The sequence below is a fragment of the Leopardus geoffroyi genome, chromosome B1 (genome assembly GCF_018350155.1).
Source record: "Leopardus geoffroyi isolate Oge1 chromosome B1, O.geoffroyi_Oge1_pat1.0, whole genome shotgun sequence".
NCBI lineage: Eukaryota > Metazoa > Chordata > Mammalia > Carnivora > Felidae > Leopardus > Leopardus geoffroyi.
Window position 1 is genome coordinate 79,459,174 of NC_059327.1, and position 25,651 is coordinate 79,484,824.

At 35.3% G+C, this 25,651-nt stretch overlaps 1 protein-coding gene across 1 annotated transcript; it reads right to left on the bottom strand.

The window, feature by feature from the left end:
* Positions 1-437: 437 nt before the first annotated feature.
* On the bottom strand, positions 438-25,639 carry TMEM184C (transmembrane protein 184C). The gene is made up of 10 exons (XM_045466225.1): positions 24,915-25,639; positions 18,691-18,821; positions 18,556-18,592; positions 17,606-17,811; positions 7,940-8,014; positions 6,744-6,837; positions 4,015-4,127; positions 2,300-2,399; positions 1,413-1,584; positions 438-1,202 (listed from the first exon to the last, which is right to left on the bottom strand). The coding sequence occupies exons 1-10, from the start codon at positions 25,131-25,133 to the stop codon at positions 937-939; spliced, it is 1,413 nt and encodes a 470-aa protein (XP_045322181.1). The 5' UTR covers positions 25,134-25,639; the 3' UTR covers positions 438-936.
* Between the last annotated feature and the right edge of the window lie 12 nt (positions 25,640-25,651).

Genomic DNA, 25,651 nt, shown 5'->3' on the forward strand with positions numbered 1-25,651 from the left:
AAGCAGGCTCCAGTTTCTGGGCTGTCAGCACAGAGCCCGATGTGGGGCTCAAACCCGTGAACCATGAGATTATGACCTGAGCCGAAGTCGGATGCTTTAACTGACTGAGCCACCCAGATACCAATAAGCTTCTTATTTATCCTCCCAATCTTCTATCCAGTTTATTCTTTTCATCTGAAAATCATGGATAACTTACTAATCTATTAGTAGTGTTGCAAATAAGATTTTTAGATAGTAGTTGTTTTAAGATTTATATTAGGTCCTATTTCTTCTAAAAGGAATAGAAGATATAGGTATCCTTCATTGTAGGTGTGTAATCTTTAACCTTTAATTTTTTTGCACTTATTTCTTTTTTGCTGTGCCTCTAATCAAGAACTTTTTGAAAAAAACATTAAGAGTTTATGTTGAAGTAATGAGAGACAAAAAATTGCAGAAAATAAATGATAAATTCTTATTTATTGAAAGACATCCAGTTGAGAAATAGAGAAATAATTGTTAGGTAGGCATATATGGCACATGATTATGATTAAGTTCCACTAATTCGTATTTCCAAATTATACTTTCTGCTAAATTCCAGAGCGTTCTATTCATGCAGCAGTGGTAGAAGCATTGATTTTTTTTTTTTTTTAATGTCCATCCTCTTGATAAAGCAATGTAACACCAGGAACATTTAGTAGAGTCATTTTCTACCATTTGAGTATGTGATACTCTAATGTTAAGAAATCAAGTCTAAGTCTAGGATATTTAGACTGATTATTTGTGATATACAAAACTCAGTTATATAAATCCAGTAGTTGTACCTGGCTTTCTCACCTTCTTTGTGTTGAAAACTTTCCATCATTTATGGCTTGTCCCAAGCACAAAATCCTGAGCAATGGGATACCAAGTGATGAAATAACATGGTAGAAGGAGCACAGTTTGCTTCTGCACACTTGTTCAGGAGGCCACAGATTTATCTGAAAGTTCATTTTTCTCTCCTGTAGTGTCATTATACATTTCATCAGGTATGTTAGCCATAGTAGGCGTAGTCTGGGGAGTCACAGTGTGTCCAAACCCTTGGTAATGACCCATGGGTGAAGGTGGTACAGAAGAGGCAACAGAAATTGCATCTTGTGATGATGACGATAACAAGCTTGTATGTTCATTTTGATCTTGGTCCTCAGGAAAAAACTTCTTCCTAGGATGTCCCATGACTGTCCTTCCTTTAAAGTAATAGAAAGGTTTTCAAATTAGCCAAAAGTTATTTTTATCACTATAAACTTACCATGCTAAAAATAAGTTCCACCTCCCCACCCCCAATTTTACTGGTACTGCTTTAAACAGTCTTTTCATCTCTTAAAAATAGCTACTAAATTGCCCTAGTATGAGAACTCCAATAACCTGTTTGGATGAATGAAATGGCTGGTACTTACCAACATGCCTTACTTGCTCAGAAATATCATCCCTAATATCTGAAACATCCCACATGGCAAGAAAGGAATCAAAGCATGAGCCCTCTTCTGCTTCTTGGACATAGGGTTTATATGAGAAAGTGTAGTGATGAGCAATAGCAGCAAGGAACATCTCAATACAGATGATAAAGTCCTACAACAACAACAGCAACAAAAACATCAGCCATCTTTGAGCTTAAATCTACTTTTGTAAATAAAAGCACTATCTTTCTTTTCTTTTTTTTTTAATTTTTTTTTTTTCAACGTTTTATTTATTTTTGGGACAGAGAGAGACAGAGCATGAACGGGGGAGGGGCAGAGAGAGAGGGAGACACAGAATCGGAAACAGGCTCCAGGCTCTGAGCCATCAGCCCAGAGCCCGACGCGGGGCTCGAACTCACGGACCGCGAGATCTTGATCTGGCTGAAGTCGGACGCTTAACCGACTGCGCCACCCAGGCGCCCCCTATCTTTCTTTTCAAAAAGTATTTAAGTATTGACATCTGTTTTTCCCCATATTATACTCATTTTCCAAAATAACTGTCTTTGACCTCAAAAAAAAAAGGCAAAATGGCAAAAATCTAAACCTCCTTTATACTCCCCAATCAAGTATATCTTAAAGTACAGTGCATTCTCAATCCACTGCCCAAGGACTAAAGACAAATGCACAGAGAAAGAAGGAAAAACAAATTCTAGGTTCTATTCCTGGCTCTACCACGAGTGATGATGGCTAGTTTCCCTATACTTCCCCGTTTCCTCATTTGTGAAGTGAGAATAGTAGCCCCACAGCCTGCTTGTTGTCAGGTTTCAGAGATAATATGTAAAATGGGTAAATAGTAATACCGTATTAAATTCACAGATAGCACTAACCTGGAGTCCTGTAGCCACAGCTTCTACAGTCTGCCATTCCCATGTATGCTTTTCAGAAATAACGCCAACTTTAACCAACAAAGCAATAACTACTGCTTGCCTATATGTTAGGAAAAGGTAAACGCCAAATCTATATCAAGCATAAAATGAGCAGTTGTTTTACAAATATGCCATTTAAAAAAGTTAACCCTCACAACTTGTGGACCACCACCACCACCACCACCACCCTGTCTTCATAGCATATTATATTACAGCATATATCTATATTAAAAACATTTATTTGCTTTACAAATTTATTCTTCTTTTTTTTTTTAAATTTTTTTTTTTTTCAACGTTTATTTATTTTTGGGACAGAGAGAGACAGAGCACGAACGGGGGAGGGGCAGAGAGAGAGGGAGACACAGAATCAGAAACAGGCTCCAGGCTCTGAGCCATCAGCCCAGAGCCCGACGCGGGGCTCGAACTCACTGACCGCGAGATCGTGACCTGGCTGAAGTCGGACGCTTAACCGACTGCGCCACCCAGGCGCCCCGCAAATTTATTCTTCTAGTATAGTTTCATTGTATGAGTTTTCATTATGTATTTTTAAACACATGTAACTTCAGTATTTGGTTTCTATGTCTTTTTGTTTTGAAAGTGTGTACAAGCAAATGTTTCCTATACATAGACAATGCCTAACACCTTGTATAACAGGCATTTAAAATAAAATACAGGACAGATACTTCAATGTTATTTACACCTGTCTTAATTATCCAGATTACTCTTTGAAACATTAAAACCCGTCTTGTTTGAAGTGCTGGAACTAGAGACAAACTCAGAAGGTGTCAGACTCCCAAGATGGAGTCACACTGAACATTTCAAGCACATCTATGGATATAACCCTAGGTGAAATTTAGACAGCTAATAATAAGATAGTAAGATGAGTTTTCATATTTCTGCATATAAGAATTTTACTTCAATATTGCTTGTAATGGTGAACAAATCAGGAACATCATAAATGTCAATAGAAGATTAGTTAAAAAGTTAGATCCACAGAACAGAATACTTAGCAAAACCAAAAAACAAAACAAACCCAAACAACAAGAAAATTATATCCTCACTTTATAGACTAAGAACTATACACACAATATACTGAATGTATCATTGAATTCTACAAGTTTTTATAGTATGAAACCATTTCTGTGGAATTTTATATGTGACATTATGTGCACCACAATGTTAATCATTCTTTCTGGGTGGTAGGAGTTCAAGGATTATTCTTTTTCCCCTTTTCATATTTGTATGTTAGTGTATTTGTTTCTAGGTCCCCTATCACCCACTCTTTCACTAAATTGGGACCATGAACAGTTTTGTCTTCTGCTTTAAAGAATGTATTTTACTAATGAACATTATATCTCACATTATTAAATATTCTATATTTATCTTCCAAACTGCAGACTATTCTCTTATGTGAAAGGACCATGATATATTTTAATGATTCCTCTAGTGTTGAGACATTTAGATTGTCTCAAATTATTTTCTTGTAAATGTTATGCTAACTATCTGATTATTTCTTTATGAAAAACCAAGAAGGGCTAAAAGGATAAACTTTTTAAAAGGTAAGTAGAGACATTTTAATTCATCTTCTACATTAAGACCATTTTGAAAATCCTCCCTAATCAATAGTATTATTACCCTGTAGAGACTAAGAACATTTAAGAGAAAGCAACACTTACCAAAAGGAAACAAAAACCACCAGCTTTACACAAAGAAATTTGCCAACAGGTTGAATTGGACTCAGTTCTTCCTTCAGTACTTTATAAAATAGCAGCAGACAATACATGGCAAACTAGAAACAAGATTATCAGTTAAACTTCTTCAATAAGAATAATTAAATACGGTAACAGAAATCATACAGTTAGTTATAAACCAGAACCTGGTACACAGTCATGGTTCAGGCAATTTTTTTTAGGTATTCTATTCTGTTATTTTTAGATTAACAACAAGCTTTTATAGTTTACTGGGGATGAAAATAATGATATGAAATTTCTAATAAGAGATGCATAATGTCTTCCCTGAAAGTGGCTTTAAGTGTTCACTTACTGGAACCCATAAAGAAAACAATGAACAAGTGACTGTCATGAAAGGAAGAAAAAGCTGTCCCTCAGCCAAGATAAAAATATATCAATCTGCTTATTAATCGCTTTTATATACAAATTATCATTAATTTTATAAAAGTTAAGTTTGACTAGTTTATCTTACTCTATTATATATATGTTATTTATAAAACACAGTAAGTACTATTTGAATAAAATTTGCCCATGAAAAATGAAAGTAAGGAATCAATTTTTCTTGAGGGCAGTATGTTAATCTGGCTGAATTTAGTTTTTAAAAATAAACGCTCAAGACAGTATTAACTACTTTTTAAAAATCAATTGTAATAACGTAGTATAGTGTACATAGCAATAAACATTTCCCTAAAAGTTTATTTCTTCCCATTACAGTCATAGAAAATGTTCCTTTGAAATATTTTAGAATATAAAAGCAGTAAAGTAAAATATAAAGTTGTCTATAGTCCCATTGTCCAACCATTCCATTCTACATATAGGTGGTTTTTAACAGGTATCACCAACTGAAAATAAAATTTGGTTGCCTGATTTTCCCTCACTTAACGTACCTTACTTTTTCATATATTTCATAAGGATTATTATTATTACTTTTTAAAAGATTTTAAGTACTCTCTACACCCAACACGGGGCTCCAACTCACAACCCTGAGATCAAGAGTTGCAAGTTCCTCCGACTAAGCCAATTAGGTTGGCCCCTCATAAGGATTATTTTTAATTACTGCCTAGTATTTTGACCAGTGGAAGGACCATCATACATTTAACCAATCCTTATCACTGGGCTTTGAATGGTTTCCAGTCTTTTGCTATTACAAATAGTCTGTATATACAAAGATATTCAACAAACCAAAAACACAACTATTTCTTTTTTTTTTTTTTTAATGTTTATTTTGAGAGAGAGCATGTGCATGCATGTATGAGCAGGAGTGGGGGCAGAGAGAGAAACGGTGAGAGAGAATCCCAAGCAGGCTCCACGCTGTCATTGCAGAGCCCCATGAGGGGCTCTATCCCACAAACCATGAGATCATGACCTGAACTGAAACCAAGACAGATACTTAACTGACTGAGCCACCCAGGCACCCCCTTACAACTATTTCTTGAGGATTGCATTCCCAGTAATGGAATTACTGGTTTTAAAGAACATGAACATAAAGGAAAGCTTTAAATACATAGGCATATAATTTTGTTTAAATGTTTATTTTTGACAGAAAGCATGAGGTGGGGAGAAGCAGAGACAGAGGGAGACAGAGGATCCAAAGTGGGTTCCATGCTGAGAGTGGGGAGCTCAGAGTGGGGCTTGAATTCATGCACCATGAGATCATGACCTGACCTGAGCCAAAGTTGGATGCTTAACCGACCAAGCCACCCAGATGTCCCCACAGGCATATAATTTTTATTATAAACATCTAATAACACACATGCATGTCATTCCACCTATTATTTTGTTGAAAACATTAAAGATTTAAATGAAGTGCAAGTTCTTAAGTTGAAAGGATCGGACAATTATTTTTTTAGAGCATTTCAGTTTCTAGAACATTTAAAAAAAAATTTTTTTTTAAACCTCTATTTATTTTTGAGAGAGAGAGACAGAGCATGAGCAGGGGAGGGACAGAGAGAGAGAGAGGGAGACAGAGAATCTGAAGCAGGCTCCAGGCTCCAAGCTGTCAGCACAGAGCCCGAAGTGGGGCTCGAACTCACAGAGAGTGAGATCATGACCTGCGCCAAAGTCAGAGGCTCAACCGACTGAGCCATCCAGGTGCCCCTCTAGAACATTTTTTTTTAAAACTTGGCGTTCACAATTTTCCTTTAATTCCAAATACATAAGAGTATTTTATTCTCCCATTTTTATTCAAACCTTGTACTGTCATAATCCAATCAGATATATTCTCTTATTGAGTATGCCCTGGTTACGTGTATTTTAAGGAGAGCATTGTGCTTTTATTTATGACATATCCACACAACTATGTAGTGACTACCACAACCAAATGAACAAACATGATCAACAGGTCAAGGTAAAAGTCACCAAATAATTAACCCAAAGATATTATATCTTTATATATGTATAAGGACATGTTAAAGTTTCTTCAGGTTCTTTCCTATAAATCACATTTCAAGATTAAAAAATAACAAACTTCATTCTCAAAGAAACTTTTCCTAAGAAAATTTAGAGTCACAGATACTAATTTAATACAGTTAATATTTATTGGGATACCTGGCTGGCTTAGTCAGTAGAACTTGTGACCCTTGATCCTAGGATCTTAAGTTTGGGCCCCATGCTGGATATAGAGTCTACTTAAAATAATTTTAAAAAATAAATAAATAAAAAAAATATTTACTTACCAATTGTGACATGTTGTTTATTATAACCAAGTAAGTCCAAGCATTTGAAAAGCTAAAGTTTCCTTCATCATATATACCAAGCAGCTCACAGATTCTAAAATGGTAAAAATAAGATCTATGATTAAATCAAATATATATTTTAAAACATAGCATTGACAGAAATATTTAAATTTAGAAGTCAGTTTATTTAAAAGACCCTGTAGATAATCACTTGATTTTGGTCATAGAAGTGGTTCAAAATTAAACATTTTTAGTAACATTACCAAATGATTATTTCTGCATCTTAATTCCAAAATAAGATACATGCACTGAACTAGAAAGGATAATTACTAGATTAAAAAAAATTAGGTTGCCTAATTTTCAAAAGTTTGATAGTTATAGGCTTATAATCCAAGTCTATAACTACAAGTATAACTTTTCCTACAACTTGTCTTGGGAGGTAAATTTTATGAATACCCATATTTAAGTATTAGCTTATGTGATTACCCAGTTTCTAAACTGCAGACAAATAAAGCCTGCCATCATAAACAAGTTAATTAGTTTTAATTCTAAGGTAAATACTGCTAAAGAATTGCTAGGTCAAAGGTAGAATAAAGAACTGAATGCTTCTTTCACCTTTCTTCCCTTTCTTTCTCTGAATATGCACAATATTAGTTATGCTTAGCAGATAAAATATGCAATCTACTCACTTTAAATTATCTGATGTTCTTAAATTTTTAGGGAATAGTTTTACCAGATAGCTTAATGATATACCATCTTACCTCATCTCCTAAGCCTTGACAGAATTCTTAAAAAAGAAAATTATGATTTCATCCTTGGAATATAGTAGTCATATTCTAAGTTAACCATATAGAAAACAAAACCATATAATGAACCTAAAGTAGTATACTTTAACTTCATGTAATCGATGTTTCTGTAAAGCTGTGTGAACATTAATATTTGGGAAAAAAAGTACCTTAAAAATGTTTTCCAGAATGAACTAGAGAATGTTATTTAGAAGAATTCCATAGTGATTCTCTGCCTGTAAATGGTCACCTTATTTATTTTTAAAAGTAGGGTTTTGATACACGTTGCTTTTTATAAGAGTATATATATATATATCATAAACAAGTAAATTAATGCTCTTGGTATATCTACTCAATTGTTCTCAAGAGCATGAAAATGAAAAAAAAAAATAATGAGTTCTTTGTACTTACAGAGCAACAATGGTGGTGAATGGTCTGACGACTGTATACTGCAGTACACCCAGTTTGCACCTAAACAGCAATACTCTGCCAAAGAACAAAAACCTTAGCATTTCAACTACTCATTTAAATAGTATCAGATTTTCTCCAAAGCCTCCCATATTAAAATCCCTTTTGACAAACGATGCCATATTTATATTTAATTCTTTTATTAAAAAAGTTTTTTTTAGGTTTATTTATTGTGAGACAGAGACAGTGTGAATTGGGAAGGGACAGAGAGACCGAGAGAGAGAGAGAGGGAGAGAAAAGAGAGAATCCCAAGCAGGCTTCGTGTTGCTAGCACAGAGCCAGACATGTGGCTCGAACTCACATGTAAGTCATGACCTGAGCCGAAACCAAGAGTTGTACGCTTAACTGACTGAGCCACCCAGGTGCCTCTATATTTAATTCTTTTAATTTAGTCATTCTAAATGGCAACTGGGCAAGAATGTGGATGATAGCAAACAAACTGTTTAAATGCTGTTTTTTAAATTATTTGACAACTACATCTTCTGAAAGATCCCCTTCTGTGTTCAGTTTCAAATTCCTGAATAGCGCAGCAGAGAAAGAACAAAAACGTGTCCCTGTATGTTTCTAGAAGAAAGACTGAGTAACGGATGAATTGTGTGCATGTATATGTGAAAGCGTATTCAGAAAGTATTATTTAGGGGTGCCTGGGAGGCTCAGTCAGTTTAAGCATCCAACTTCAGCTCAGGTCATGATTTGCAGTTCGTGAGTTCGAGCCCTGCTTAGGGTGAGCTTGAGCCCTGCTTCAGGCTCCATACTTTCAGTGTGGAGCCTGCATGGGATTCTCCCTCTCTCCCTCTCTCTCATTTGCACCCTCTCTCTCTCAAAACTAAACTAAAAAAAAAAAAAAAAAAGTATTACTTATTTACATTTAGAATTCAGTTTTCTTTCAAGTTTGGAATTTAAATATCATTCCAGAGAGTATCACTAACTAGATTTATGAAAGGACAAAACAAAGATCCTGCATAAATGTAAGATTACTCAGTATAGGGGAAAATTTACAAGGGGAAAACAAAAACAAAACAAAAACGGCTCTACCTGACAGTGTTGTGCAAGCCTTCTTAAAAGACCAAGTTGCTCTGGAGTGCCTGGGTGACTCAGTGGTTAAGCGTCTGACTCTTGATCTTAGCTAAAGGGCTCAGGTCATGATCTTGGTTCACAAGATCAAGCCTTGCACTGGGCTTAGAGCCTGTTTGGGATTCTCAGTCTCCCTCTCTCTCTGCCTTCTCCCTAATTGTGCTCTCTTTCTCCCTCAAAATAAACTTAAAAACAAAACAAAAACAAAAATAAAAAAACCAAGTTGCTCTGAGGGCAAATGCTTTATTTAGCACAACTATCAGGAGAACTTATTATCAACGTAATGTATTATGAATCCCCTAATTTAAGAATTGCATCAAGACTGAGAAGATTTGGCATATAGGTCTTGAGGTGTTGTATCAGGACTAAATAAAGAAACTGTTGGGGTTCTATGTGCTGAGAGACTTCTCTGTGCTAAGGTGGTTCACTCCCACTTACAGCTAAGTGTGCCTCCCTGAGGGGGCCTAGGGAGTGCACTTGGGCTTGTTTCAAGACTTCTTGAGAGAATGCCTTGGCTGTACATGCTGTTCTTCCTGTCCCATACTCTTTACAAATGGATTAGCCAATTAGATAACTTTGAAAGCTGCAGAGAATAAGTGAACTGAAGATGAATTTGAAGAAACTGCCTAGAACGTAGCAAAGGCTGAGACAAAGAGACAAATGTGAAAAAGAGTTACAAAGAACTGAATAGAATCAGAAGGTCTGACATATATTCATAGTTAAGACAGAGTAAAGATAAAATCACAAGAAGTTATTGCTAGGAACTTTTCAGAACTGATGAAAGATATCAATCTGTAGGTTGAGGCACTCTGTAAATTAAGGAGGACTAAAAACAGAAACAACAACCTAGATACTTCATAGTGAATCTGCAAAACATCAAAGACAGGGTCTTAAATGCAGTTGGAGCTAGGTCATCTATAATGGAATAACAATTAGGTTGATAGGAGAGGCTTAATAGTAACAATGGAAGCCAGAATCAGGTAGAATAAAATCTTCAAAAGGCTTGGAGAAAATTCCTGTCAACACAGAATTATACATCCAGCAAAACTGTCTTTTAAGAATGAAGGCAAACCTTTTGGATAAGTACATCTGAGAAAAATTACCACTGATACATTGACACTAAAGGAATTTTTAAAGGTCATACTTCAGAAAGAAGTAATGGATCCTGAATTGCTCTGAGATACAAGGAGTGAGGACCTTCTAACACTTGTAGTTAAATCTATAAAAGACTTAAAAGTAGTCACGTTAAAATTAAAGATGATACACTGTTTTGCCACCATATAACCTGTGAAAAAGCTTTTGGTTTTCAAGGGTTTTAAAAAATATTTTATAATCACAAATAAGGAATGATGGACCTACAATATATTAGTATTTGTTAAATGTGGGTATTATAAAACAGATTTCTGTTTATATTTGTTTGTATTCCTTTAATGTTTGGAAAATCTTAAAATTATTTACTAAAATCTTTATTAAAACGTGGATTCTTGAATTGGATCCTGGAACAGAGAAAGGGTATTAGTGGAAAAACTTGAGAAATCTGAAGAGTCTGCAGTTAATAGTATTATACCAATGTTATTTCTTGGTTTTGACGAATATACCATGATTACATAAGATGTTATGTAACATTAGGGGAAGCTGGGTAAAGGGCGTATTAGAAATCTGTCATGTCTTTTGCAACTTTTCTATAAATTGAAAATTATTTTACAATAAAGGCTTACTCAAAAAAATGCAATCAATGAAAGAAGAAAGTGAGACAAAGAGGAAATAAACAGATGGCAAGATTTTAAATGAATATATCAATAACCACAAAAATGTAAATAGCCTATTATTAGATTAGAATTTAAAAAAATACTGGGGCGCCTGGGTGGCTCAGTTGGTTAAACGTCCGACTTCGGCTCAGGTCATGATCTCACAGTCTGTGAGTTCGACCCCCAGGTCGGGCTCTGTGCTGACAGCTCAGAGCCCGGAGCCTGCTTCGGATTCTGTCTCCCCCTCTCTCTCTGCCCCTCCCCCACTCATGCTCTGTTTCTCTGTCAAAAATAAATAAACATTAAAAAAAAAAGAATTAAAAAAAAATACTAAACTTAAAAAAAATGATACATCTAAAACATAAGGAGATGGAAAGGATGAAAGTAAAAGACAGCAAAAGATAAGCCAGGCAAATACTAAACAAAGGAAAGATGGGATACCTGGTAATATCAGATAAAACAGCTTTAAGATAATAAAAATTAGTTGGAGTAGAAAAAGCATCAAAATATATAAACGAGATGACCAAAGTACAGGAAGAAAGTGACAAATAATCAGTGGCAGAATTTAAACAATCTCTTTCAGTAAATGACAGACAAGTAGTCAAAATCAACAGAAATATAGAAAAGTTGAATAACATATTAGATTAACCCAATGGACATGAATATATAGCAAAGCCACTCATTAATATAGAATACACATTCTCTTCAAGCACACAGGGAACCTTTATAAAAACTGATCATGTACTAAAGGGCATGAAACAAATCTTAACCAATTCCAAAGACTGTCTCAGAGAGTCTATTCTCTCACTGCAATGCAAATAAATAAAATGAAATCCAAAACCCTCCCCAAAAAGTCCTGTTTGGAAATCTAAAAATACTCCAGAATAATTACAGTAAAGAAGAATCCCAATAGGAATTTAAAAACATTAAATGGGATGACAATAAAAATATAAAGTTTGGGATTTGTGTGGTGATGGATATTAACTAGATATATTGTAGTGATCATTTTGAAATATATAGAAATACCAAATAATTAGGTTGTACACTTGAAGCTAACATAATGTATGTCAATTATATGCCAATTAAAAAAAAATAAAAAATAAAACAACAAAAACTGGGATTCAGTGAATGTAAAACTTGGAGGGAAATGTACAGTTTCAAAGCAGTAGTAAAAAAAGAAGAAAGGCTGTGTAAATCAGTGAGCTAAGACTCTAACATATTAGGAAAAGATAGTAAACCAAAACAAATGGGAGGTAGGAAGTAAAAACAGAGCAGAAATTAATCAAAGAGAAAACCAGTATATTACAGAGCCAAAAGTCACTTCTTGAAAAGATTAGTAGATATAGGCAAACTTTTGGCAAGATTGTTCAAAGAAAAAATAAAGATATTAAATTTAACATCAGAAATGGAAAAGGAATCGTAACAGATCCAGAAGAGATTGAGAAGATATAAACTAATGTATGCCTGTACATTTAAAAACTGTTTATTCTGCCTAATTCCTAAAATTATATTAAAAAATTATTTCAGAAACAACAGGAAGCCTAAATAGTTCTGTAACTGTCCTCCCACAAAGTCCAGGTCTAATCTTTCAAGCTATAGTATATAATCTCTTCCTGTGGTACACAAGTAAAAGGCAATACCTATTCAGGCAGTATAACTTGGATATGAAAACCAGACAGGAACAGTGTAAAAAAGAAACTTATAGTCTAAACTTACTCATGAATATAGATGTAAAAATTCTAAACAAAGTATTAGCAAATCAAATCTCATGATGTAGAAAAACAGATAATACATCTTAATCACATCTCAAAATGCAAGGAAATTTTAACATTAAAAAAGTTATCAATCTAATTCACTAAATTAACAGGTTAAGGCAAAAACCAACCATCTCAATAGATACAGCATAAGCATTTGATGAAATTTAATCATTTATTCATGATTAAAAATTCAACAAGCTATGGGTAAAAGCTTATTTTATCTGATAAAGGATGCCTATAAAACACCTTTAAAAACATAAAATTCAATTATATTTTATAAGAATTCCCTTCAAGATCAGGAATAATGCAAGAATATCTTGAGATACCAGCACGGTAAGAAGAGTAATTTATAAGTATAAAGACTGAAAATCAAAGAAATCCTTTAATTGAAGAGGACATCTTCACAGGGAACTTAAAAAGTCTACAGACTAAGAAAATGTAACAAGATTTTTGGATATAAGGTTAATATCCAAACCCAGTGTGCTTTTATACACACTAGAAGCAGTCAAAATGATTTTTAAGAGATTCCACTTACAACAGCAATCAAATACATTTATGAAGTCAACAAAGATGTACAAGACTTCTATGAGAAAAACATACTTTTGAAAGATAAAGAGCTAAATATGCAGAAACCTAGACCATATTCATAGGTAATACTAAAAAAATCATAAAGATGTCAATAAAGATTAATTACAATAAAAAAACCCAAGAGGTTTTTCAAGCAACTTGACAAACTTGTTTCTACATTTTATATGTAAGAGCAAAGAATCAAAAATAGCAAGATAATAGGGTCGGAGCACTTGTCCCTCATTTTAAGGCTTATTAATAACCTGTAGTGCTTAATGTATGGAATTGGTCCAGGGATAGAAAAGTTAACCAATAAAACAGGAAAAAACAGAAACAAAAACAAACCCAAAAAACCAAAATCAAAAAGCCACAAACAGACCCATACACATGGAAACTTCACACATGACAGAGATGGCCAGAGAGGTGAGTGAGGTAGAAGGGAGAGAATGATGCTAGGGAAATTAGTCAATGGAATAAAATGAAACTGCATTCCTACCTCACGCAACATACACACAAAACATTAAGTGTTTCTATGTCTTAACAGGAAAATTTTGAAATGTTTAGAAGAAAAGCACAGGACAATGTTTTTATAATGCTGTAATTGGAGATAATTTTTTGAATGAGACAGAAAAAGTATTGACTATAAGATAAATTCATATATTTATGAATATTATGGATATATTATGGATATATTATATATATATAATATGGATATAAATGGATATATTATATATATATATAATATATTATGAATATATTATGGATATATTAAGATCCAAAACTTCCATTTATCAGAAGATTTAATAAAGGTGACACATATGCCAAAAACTGGAAAAGATATTTTCAATACACACTAAACAAAGAATTAATATCTAAATATATAAAGATCCCTTATGAAGCCACAAGACAGACAACCCATTAAAAAAATGAGAAACAGAAAACAAGTATTCCTCAGAAAAGGAAAACATAAATAGTTAATAAATACATGAAAAGTTGCTCAACTTCATTACTAATCAGGGAAATCCAAATTAAGACCACAGCAATATACCACTTTACACCCTCTTGATATGCAAACATAAAGAAGTCTAGGTAATTCCAAATGTAGGTGAGGATGTGGTTCAATTAGAAGTGTGTTTTTAAAGAGTTTTTTTTAAATGTTTATTTCTGAGAGAGAGAGAGAGCATGTGAGTGGGGAAAGGGCAGAGAGAGGGAGACAGAGAACCCAAAGCGGGCTCTGTGCTGACAGCAGAGAGCCTGACGCAGGGCTCTAACTCACAAATCCCAAGATCATGACCTGAGCCGAAGTCAGACCCTTAACTACTGAGCCACCCAGAGCCCCTAGAAGTGCATTATACTGTCAATGGGAGACTAATATGGTACTGCCACTTCAGAAACCAATTTACCATTGGGGCACCTGGGTGGCTCAGTCGGTTAAGCGTTGGACTCTTGATTTTGGCTCAGGCATGATCTTGTGGTTCATGAGTTCGAGCCCCAAGTCAGGCTCTGAGCACACAGTGTGAGCCTGCTTAGGATTCTCTCTCCCTCTCTGTCTCTCTCCCGCAGTCTCTCTCAAAATAAATACTTTAAAAAAAAAAAAAAAAGGAAATTTACTGCTAACAATGCCGAACAAAATCTAAAGACCTAGCACTCCACTACAAGGTACATACCTTAGAGCAATCTTAAACAAGAGGAAGAGAATATGTAATACGGATTAGTACCATTTCATGAAAACATTTGTTTCATAAGTGTACTAAATCATTAGATGTGGGAGATGCAGGAGAAGCATCAAAGGAAAAGACTTCAAAAGGGAAGGGCTGGAGAAGGTGCAAGGCCTTAGGACGCGTTTACACAGCTGAACACTAGAGCCATTAACATTGTCCAGGGCCAGATCCTCCTTCACACCTGACCCTTCCTAGTGCTATAGAAACCAATTAACTCGAAATTCAACCTTGAAAAGCTTAAACATTAGATTGATTAACACACTTGCTTAGCTGACTTTATGTATGTAGTCTTTAGCAATTATCCTAATAAAAAGAAGCTTCATTTTGGAGTCAGGACCTTCACTTAACTGCATTTTGTTTGCGGGCTCATCTTTTGCGACTCTGGCCATACTCCCTGCAACAATTAGGTAATCTATTTTCCCTCCTCTCATGAATATACACAAAATTTAATGTTCATTAAAAAAAAAACTCATTGTGCTGTTTATGTTACAGCAAACAGAGTATAAAAAGCAGACTTAGTTTTTATCAATTAACAACTGCAAACTTGCCATTGTATTTACATAACAAATGCATTATACTGAATTATCCTAAACAGCAATAGCCTGATTAACGATCAGATTTGTAACACTAGTTATCTACTACAGGGAGACTGGTAACCTACAATGTGGTTATACACAGCAGACGTTTTACTATTACTAAAACCATACCTCCAAACTGTATGACTTGGTAAATACTGAATATCCTCTGAAAGAAAAGAATACCTGAACTATGGATGCACTGCTGACATTATTCAGGAAGCAGTTGTCAGAATTCAAGGGTATCAGAAAAAAAGTGAAACCAACATGAAGAGATTTAACAAGAATAAATGTTAACTGTGTGATTAGGAACATATCAATTACACAAACACAGCACAGGGGAATTTTGGCCAGTAGCATGGTCTGAAAAAGGTTTGGGGTTTTAGTCAACAACTAGCTAATTGTGATGATACAGCTAGAGCCTCATTTTAGGTTCTGTAGTATTAGGAGGAGAGTCCTGATCAAAGCTGAACTATCATCATCATATTTACTGGACCACTGCAATCTCTTCCATCCTTGCCCACTTGCTCTACCAAGAGAAGTAATCTTTGAAAATGAAATTGGCATACCAGGGCCTCTATTTAACATCCTATAATGGCTTCTCATTTGACGACTCTCTCCTTGAATGAACTTTAACAGGACTCCTCTGAGCTCTCTTTTCAACTAGGTATCATTCTCAGGCCTTGGCCTTGATCTAAGTCAGTCTCAGCAAAAAATACTGCTAAGTCATCCTACCCTTGATATCTGATTACCTTTGATATTTAATCAAGCTCCTCATCTCCCATTCTTGATGTGTAAGTGCTTGGCCTGCCTTTAGTAAGAATTCGATTATGTCTATTGAGAGAGAACCCCTACTCTTGATGTCTCCTCTTAGTAATTTTCCATCCAGTGACCACCTCAATCTGCTCATTAGCTATAAATCTCTGTGTTGTATTTGTTGCTAAGCACAGTATCTCTCCCCAGATCCCCAAATTATAATACTTCTCCCTTACTATCCTCTTTCATACACTATTGTTCTTTTCCCTTCAAAGCATTTCTTGATATAAGTAACTCTATTATTTGTGTCTTCATTTAATTCCAAACCTCTGAGCCAAAATGTTGGTTCCACGAGTTCTACATCTGTTATGTGCATTAAGATATATCCATATACTGGCACACACTAGGTGCTCAATACATATCGAGTGTGTTAATGAACACATTAGGAGCTTATTACTTAAAATAGCTAGGTAGCTCCCTGTCATTTTAAATGTGTAAACTAGAGACCTATTTAGTCCCAATGTTGTACAAATGGTTCTGTATCTCATGGGAGGCAATGTAGGTACCCCTAGGTTGTATATCTACATTGATTACTATAACTCCAAATCTTTCCAGTTACCTTGACTTTCAACTTTCACCTTATTCTCCATTATCAGTGATCAACTCCTACCAGTCCTTCAGTTTCAGTCTCTTTCCTTTCTATTCCAATTTCATTCCTCCTTTTCAGCTTATCTCACAAATGGACCACTGTAATAACCTTCTAATTTATTTCCCCATCTCTGGAATCTTCCTCCCTCTAATGTATCCTGAATAGTATTGCAAAATTTATCTTTCTAAAATGGTATTGTCAAATGTTTCCTTGTTGAAAAATATCAAATGGCTCATTCACGTAAAAAATGCAATCTTAGCTTCAACTGAATTTTTCAGGCTTTATTTTCCTTTACTGTCCTCTATGGATATATAATAAGGCCAATTAACCCATTATTTAGTACTAGAATAAATACTATTTGTTGCTCCTATCTCATATACTGTTTCCCCACCTAGACTACCTTCTCCTTGGGTCTTACACCTGATTTTGCCATTAACTATCTATGTAATCTCAAGTAAATTAATCTCTGTAGATCCTGGGTTCCAATTGTAAAAGGATGTTGATTAAATGATTTCTAAGGTTTTTTTCCCCTGCAATGTTTTAAGTTTGCTATTTAGGATGAATAATGTATGAGAGTAATTTGTATGTGTGGATTATAAATATGTGTTTTATTATTCTTTAAACTTGATTATGAACTACTTGAGGGTAGGAACTCTTAACTTTTTGTCCTGCTCATAGTACTTAACACACTTTGCAGAGAACTGACTGATGCTTAAAAATTCTGTTTAAATACATAAAAAGACTAAAACCAAACATACTTACTCTCCCATAGTCCATGGTGGACAACAACACAAAGGAGGGAAATGTTTCTGCTGATCTTTGGCTTCAAGAATTAATACCAGATTTGGATACCGGTTAGTTAGATAATTGGTAAGGAATCCCATAAAGTTGTAAATGACATAAGCTTCATAACATTCTCTGCAGGTATCCACATATATTGCAATGCTGGGATATTTCAAAGCTATCCACTATGAAAAAGCAGAGAGGTTAAAAATAGTTGGAGCTAAGATAAAATGAATTGCCATTCCAATTCATAGTATTCACAATGCTAATTTTTAAACTTGAGATGTCTTGTCACATATTTCCATCTAACTTTCTAAAATTTATGAGGGCTACCAGACAATCTGTGAAATGAATTTTTAAAAGCAATAAACATATTGGATACTGGTAAACAAAAACACTCATGTAAATAGTGAATATGAAGAAAGAAGCCAAATTATTTTCTCATCGGGTTCTTTAATATAACATGCAATTTTTCTTGAGATGATCACTGAAAATGCAATTAGACATTTCCTTTATATTTAATTAAATTAAAGCAGTCATCTGTGACAACTGCATGTTGTTCCCCAGAATCCACTGGGGAAGGGTTTTTTTCTTTGTTTCCCCCCCCAAATAAAAAATTTAGTAAATAAAAAGGATGTAATGTAATTTTAAGTATTACATTCTTTAAAGGACTAAGAACACATAATCGGAAATTTTAAAAGATACAGCAAAGAAAACAGCTATAGATTTTTTTTTTAAAACACCCGTCTTTTCTACTGTCATACTTCATCTTTTTTATTAACATTAAAAACAAGTGAATCTTTTCACTTTTCTTATTAATCTAACCCCTACTGTCAAATAATACACTTTCATTACCTTAAGCATTCTGTAAATATTGTTGTATCATCAAACAAGTTCTTAACTAATGAGATAAAATGAAACATACTTACACTATCTAAACTGTATATGGGTACCATCCAAAGAATCCTATTTGGAAAGCAAAGCATAAATTAAAAACCTTTTACATCATATTTATGAAACAAGCGAACACAACAGTAAAAAAATCACAATATGTTAAGGTTTACCTTATTATTGGTTTCTGTAATTCAGGTTGTGTATAATGCACTAAATGTTGTAATATCACCCAGAGTGATATAGGTATAGTCAAAAGCAAAAAAATTCCAGCAATAAACCAAGCCTTTGTGTGTATTCCAACCTAAAATAAAAGAACATATTTAAAATAAATCCTCTGATATTAAAATGAAAGACCTAAATAAAATATTTTTTATTTCTAAAATTTAGATTTATGTAATTACTAATGAGGCCCAAAATTTTCCAAATAACTAGTTGCTTGTTTTCTTCTTCTTCAAAAAACAGCCTAGGGGCGCCTGGGTGCTCAGCCGGATAAGCACCAGACTCTTGATTTTGGCTCAGGTCATGACATCACAGTTCATGGGTTCAAGCCCCACATCGAGTTCCGTGCTGACAGTGTGGATCCTGCTTGAGATCCTCTCTCTCTCAAAAATGAATAAACCTAAAAAACAAAAAAACCCCAAAAAACCAAAAAAACACCCCAGTCTATCTGTGCTTTTATGGAGGGAGGAGGATGATTTTTCCTTATGGCGTTGAGCATTTTTCCTTGTGAGGCCTTTTGTAACAACGCTGTATACATTAAGAATATTAACATCAGATCATTTTCCCTTAGCTTGTTGTCTTTTATATTTGATTATTGTGCTTGGGGATGTACAGAAGTTTTAAAATTTTTCCACAAGTTCTAAAAATCTTTTTATGGTCTATTCCTTTGCTTTTATGTTTGGAAAGTAAAAATTCTACCTGCATTTTCTGTGAATTTTACTGTTACACAACATGTTACTGAGTATTGCCTAATACTTTGCTAAGTTTTTTTTTTTTTTTTTTTTTTTTGTATACATTATGTCTTTTAACCCTCCCATTTGGTAAGTATTGCCACAACCACTGTCCAAGCAAACAGTGTTAATACATGCTACCCCTCTTACATACAACAATATCAACTCAGGATACTACATTTTAAAAAGCTCTAATTTCTTTTTTTAGGTATCTGATCAATATTTTATCCTATAAAAACTCAATTTCTAAAAATACACTTTCAACTATCTCATCTTAAGGTAGAGTTGAAGTAATTCACTTACTTTCTGCAAAATAAATAAATAAATAAATAAATAAATAAAATAAAATAAAAAATCGAACCTCTGTTCTGTCCGTGGGGCCCTAGAGAATGAATTTTATGTTAACTTGTGAATTCACTCATCAAGGCAGGGGTACATTAATGCTAATGTTTTAAAGGAAAAAAGGTGCGCATTTAATTTTGGTACTTTTGGGATTTGAACAGCTAATTAAAATAGAGCTGAAGTCTACAACTTCTAGTTTTACTGTTTTGAACAAGATTTTTTTTCAACAGGGGTCAAAGATTAAAGAAGTAGAAAACAAAAGTATAGAGAACAAATGTCAAAAACCCATATATAATTTTTGACTTCCCCAAACTTAACCACTAATAGCCTAATGTTGACCTTACTGGTTAACATAAATAGTCCATTAACACATATTTTGTATGTTACATGTACTATATGCTGTATTCTTATAATAAAGTAAGCTAGAGAAAATGCTATTAAAAATCTTAAGAAAAAATACATTTATACTGTATTTATCGGCAAATCTGTGTATATGTGGACCTGCAGTTAATACTCATGCTGTTCAAGGGTCAACTATACAAAAAGTCTTAAACACTGGATATTAATCAAAATAGTAAGTGAAAAGTGAGTACGTGCAGAAGAAGATCCTAAAAGGAATGTCTTTATAATCATTTTCCAGGGATTTTTGCTTGGTTCAGTTTCATTTATTTTTTTAAATGTTTATTTATTTATTTTGAGTGTGCACAAGCAGACATGAGTGGGGGAAGGACACAGAGAGGGGGAGAGAGAGAATCCCAAGCAGGCTCCACACTGTCAGTGCAGAGCTGAACCCAGGACTAGATCCCACGAACCATGGGATTATGACCTGAGCTGAAATCAAGAGCTGGATGCTTAAACGACTTAGCCACCCAGGCACCCCTGTTCAATTTCATTTAAAATTGAGTATAGATGGTCCCAGACTTACACAGTTCAACTTTCAATTTTTTGACTTTACATTGGTACAAAAGTGATATGCGCTAAGTGGAGACTATACTTTGAATTTTGATTTTTTCCTGAGTTTTTCGCTGTGTGATATGATACTATTCTGATGCTGGGCAGGGGCAGGGAGCTATAGCTCCAGGTCAACCACACAATCATGAGGGTAAACAACTGATATAGCTTCAACTTGTGATGGGGTTACATTCTGATAAACCTATCATAGTTGAAAATACCCTAAGTCCGAAACTGCATTTAATGCACTTAACCTGCCAAACATCATAGCTTAGTCTAGCCTACCTTAAACATACTCAGAATATTTATATTGGTCTACAGTTGGGAAAAATCATCTAACATACAGCTTACTTATAATAAAGTGTTGGATATCTCATAGCTCATGTAATTTAATGAATGCTATACTGAAAGTGAAAAACAGAATGGCTGTATGGGTACAGAATGGCTTTAAATGTATCAGATGTTTACCCTCATGGTTGCATGGTTGACTGAAAACTATGGCGTGCTGCCCCTGCCCAGCGTCATGAGAAGAACATTATACTACACAGCACTAACCCAGGAAAAGATCACAATTCAAAATCTTAAGTACAGTCTCTACTGAATGTACACTGCTTTCACACCATTGTAAAGTCAAAAGTTAAAACATCATAGTTGAGGGGTGCCTGGGTGGCTCAGTCGGTTGAGCGTCCGACTTCGGCTCGGGTCATGATCTCACGGTCTGTGAGTTCGAGCCCTGCGTTGGGCTCTGTGCTGATGGCTCAGAGCCTGGAGCCTGTTTCGGATTCTGTGTCTCCCTCTCTCTCTGCCCCTCCCCTGCTCATGCTCGGTCTCTCTCTGTCCCAGAAATAAATAAAACATTAAAAAAAAATTTTTTTTAAACATCATAGTTGAGACCCTTCTGCACCCATATAGCTATTGTTTTTCACTTTTACTACAGTATCCAATTACATGAGATATTCAACACTTTACTATAAAATATGCTGTTAGAGGATTTTGCCTCTATAAGCTAATGTAAATGTTATGAGCAAGTTTAATGTAGGCTAGACTATGTCCCTATGATGCTTGGCAGGTTAAGTGCATTAAATGCATTTTTACTTATGATATTTTTAACATGATGGGTTTATCAGGATGTGATCCCACTGTAAACCAAGGAAGATCTGTATCCATTTTAATGATGACCTAAAATAGTAATAATAGCATATTCTAGATCTTCTCAATTATAAGGTGATAATGAAGAATAGTATTGCCAAGTAATTTTAATGCCCACATTTGTTTTTATAATCGCCTTAGTGCCAACTTGGTGGTAGACCTAAGAGAAAAATGATGTGCTTGTGACTAATAAAGGCCAAGCATCCTCAGTGTGCTGTAAAAAAGAAAGTTCTTTTCAAATGATCATAAAACGAGTGACTAGAGAACTGAGTCATTTCAGTATAGATACCAAATTAAAAAATACCTTGCATCATAGAGTTAGTACCATTTTTACATTGCAAGGGGTAGTTTCTTAAAACCATCATCTGTCCACATTAATGCCATTAATTTGAATCATTGGTTTTATAGCTGTTTTAATTTCTGAGGTACCTAAAAAGCTATATGCATAAGAAATTAAAGCTATTTTGGGTATCCACATATTTAAGTAATAAAATAAGTAAACATTAGGTATTTGTAGAAATCATTATTACCTTTATTTTAATTAACATTTATTTCTAAATAAATTATTCACAATTGAGACACATTGATATGAGGCTATCGTGAGGTTAAGTTTATTATTAAACTTATCAGCCATAAGCAGGGTTGTTTTGGTTCACAAGACAAGGAGGAGATAAGTAGCACAATTTTTCCCCCCTAAGGTAACTTGAAGTAGAAAACCATTAAAGACAAGCATCCAGGAGTGAGTTAACTGAACCTGAACCAATTGAAAACATTTGGTTCAGAGTGCAATAAGAGTATGCTCTGTGGGCCCAATCTTCCTGAGGGGAAGAGAGGAGAACTTACAGAAAGAGTAGCTACTCGGGGCATAAGTGCACATAAGGCAGGGTAAAATGACTGCAGAGTGAGTAGTGTGACATTATGTGTGCATTTCACTTACTTACCTTCCATTACACATGCTCAGCCAAGTAAGAAATATAAATAATTTAAGGAGGGCATATGGTCATCTTGCCATTCCAATAAATGAGAACATGCCCCACCATGGGCATGGGATGGGCTCTTACGAACTTCCTGTTTTCTACAATCTCAGTTCCCAATGACTTCTCAGTGTGAGCATTGATTCTAGTGTTTAAAAGACAAATGTTTTTCATATAAACCTGTCCCTAAACATGTAAACAGTTTACACATCTCATTTTTACAGTTTTGTTTCTTCACTGCCAAGGATACTTAAAAGTCAGTTTTCCATCTCTATTTCTGCTATCCTGATTTGGGCCATAGTCATTGTAACTCAGGCACCCATGACCACGTAACTACCATAAACAGCTTTCTAACTTTCCTTCACTTCCACTTTTCTATAGCTGGTAGTGGTCTTTTCAAGATGCCTGCTGGTTCATTTATTAGATCTTTTTTTAGTTTTTTCCATAGCCTTTTTTTTTTTTTTTTTTGGTTGTATTGATCTCTACCACTAAGTTCCATGAAGGTGAGTGCTAGATTTCTATCTCTCACCATATAGAACACAAGCCTGATTTATCACTGGGATGAAGGAAAGCTTGCAATTTTTAAACAGGGTAGCAAGGTGACATTCAAGTAAAAGACCTGAAGGACATAAAGGAATGAGAATACCATCTAGGGGAAGAGAATGCCATAAAGGGTGAGCATTTAATGTAAAGGTCCTAAGGCAATAACATACTCCCACATGTTAGAGCAAAGTCCCCGTGGTAGAAGCAAGGAATTGAGAAGAGAAAGTCAGAGGGGGATTGGGTGGGGTAGTGTCAGATTATGTTGGGCCGTAATGGCCAGAGTGAGGGATATTAGCTTTTAATCTGGACTCGGAGTGACTGGAAAACTTTGAGAAGAATATGACTTGTTTTAATTCGATACTTTGGCTGGTGAATTGAGAATAGTTCAGGCAAGACATGAAGAGAATTTGGCTCAGGGTGTTTGCAGTCGAGATTGCAGATTAAATTTTTCCTTAAAAGTTGGCACTTAAAAACTATAGTTAACCAACAACTAAGAGAAGTCTTAAAGTAGGTTGATACTACACATATTATTAGCCTTAAAAGTAGTTCCTATACCACACTCCAAAAAAATACTTCAAAGAAATACCTATTTGTAATAAAATGTCTGTACTTGAATTCTGGTTGATAAATCATGAGAATAACCTAAATATCTAACAAAGGGGAAATATTTAACGTAGTGGAATATTATATGAACATTAAAAATAACTACATGGGCTATGCTAATACGGGAAAGTCAACAAAATTTAGTGAACATACAGGGAACAAATGCATATTAAAATGCATTTTTGTTTAATTATGTAAAAATATTTCCATAACAAAAAGACTAAACTAGCTGTTGTCTCACCATTGCTCTTATAAAATAGGTGTTGCTAAATAAAAGTACTTGCTGGTTCTTATTAGAATTTAAAATTCATTATACAATTTTTATAAAGTACCTATCTTAGTTGAGTATTTACCTTGGGGTCTTCCAGTTTGTAGTACTTTACTGATGTCATAATAAGAATATGACATCAAAAAATATACAAGGGACTTTTGCAAAATCTTTATTGGTTAAGAGCTAATTTCTAAGTAAAAACAAACAACAAAGTTAAACCAACTAGAACCCTTTAATTCAGGAAGCTAGTTAAATGCTAACAAAATTCAATACATGGTTTTCAAGGTAGTCCAGTATCTGAACAGATCAGATTTCAGTAATAAAATTATCTTACTTTCAGGGAATTGATGGAATACTTGCAAAAGAGTGCTCTTCTAAGCAGCAATCTTAATATATTCTATTTTCTCGACTTGGCCCTCCTTCCACCTGCAGCACGCTTTGAAAACCAGTGAACAAGAAACCGGACAGGTTTATGAACTAAGACTGGGCTCATTTACATGCCCTGATTTTCAGGATATCAAGTTTGGGGCATCTAGGCTAAAAATGGGCAACCTTAGACGGGCAGGACGGTAGAAGAAAGGGTAGAGGCCAATGGTGAAACACCCTCTTACCTCCAGCTTCTGTAATTCCCACACGCATAGGGGAACCGCAACCACTATGGACACCAGGTAGATGACAACCGCTAAAGGTCGAATCCACTGTCTCCAATTCCTCCAGGTACAAGTGCAAGGCATGTTTCCGCATAAATCAGCTCCCAATGGCAAGGAAAAAGAGCTCGACAGAGATTGTAATGGGGAGCCCTGTTCTTTGGTTGTTTTGTCAACTCGCATGCTACAGAGAAACAGCTGTTGGGCGACTTTACCAGCAGCTCGAGCCGCCTCCTCGGCCCGCGTTGTGCTTTCTGCTGCTACTGCTGCCGCAACTGCGGCCGCTCAGGGTGCTACCAGGGAGCAGTGGGGGCAGCATCCTTTCTTCCCCACACCGTATCTACCCAGTTTTCGGTGGTGGAATACCCGGGCGGAGCCGCTGCCCTCACCTGGGTATCGCCCAGAGCACCGCCTGCACCATGGCCTCGAGGTGAGCGGCGCCGACCAGGACCGGCCCCTAAAGACCCTGTATACAGTTCGGTTCTGCCCCGCCGCTGCCTGCCCACTTGCTCTTTTCTTGGGCGGTCGAGCTTTCTCCCTCCCGCGTCTGCAGGCGTCTCTTCGCCCGATTTCGCTGGCAGATTGGAGGTGAGGACTCAAACCTGCCGGCCCCAGGATTTCCTCACTCACTCCCACGGGACATCCCCACAACGGAACCCAAAGCCAACCCAGGGCTTCCGTTTCCGCCCCCGCCGTCTGAG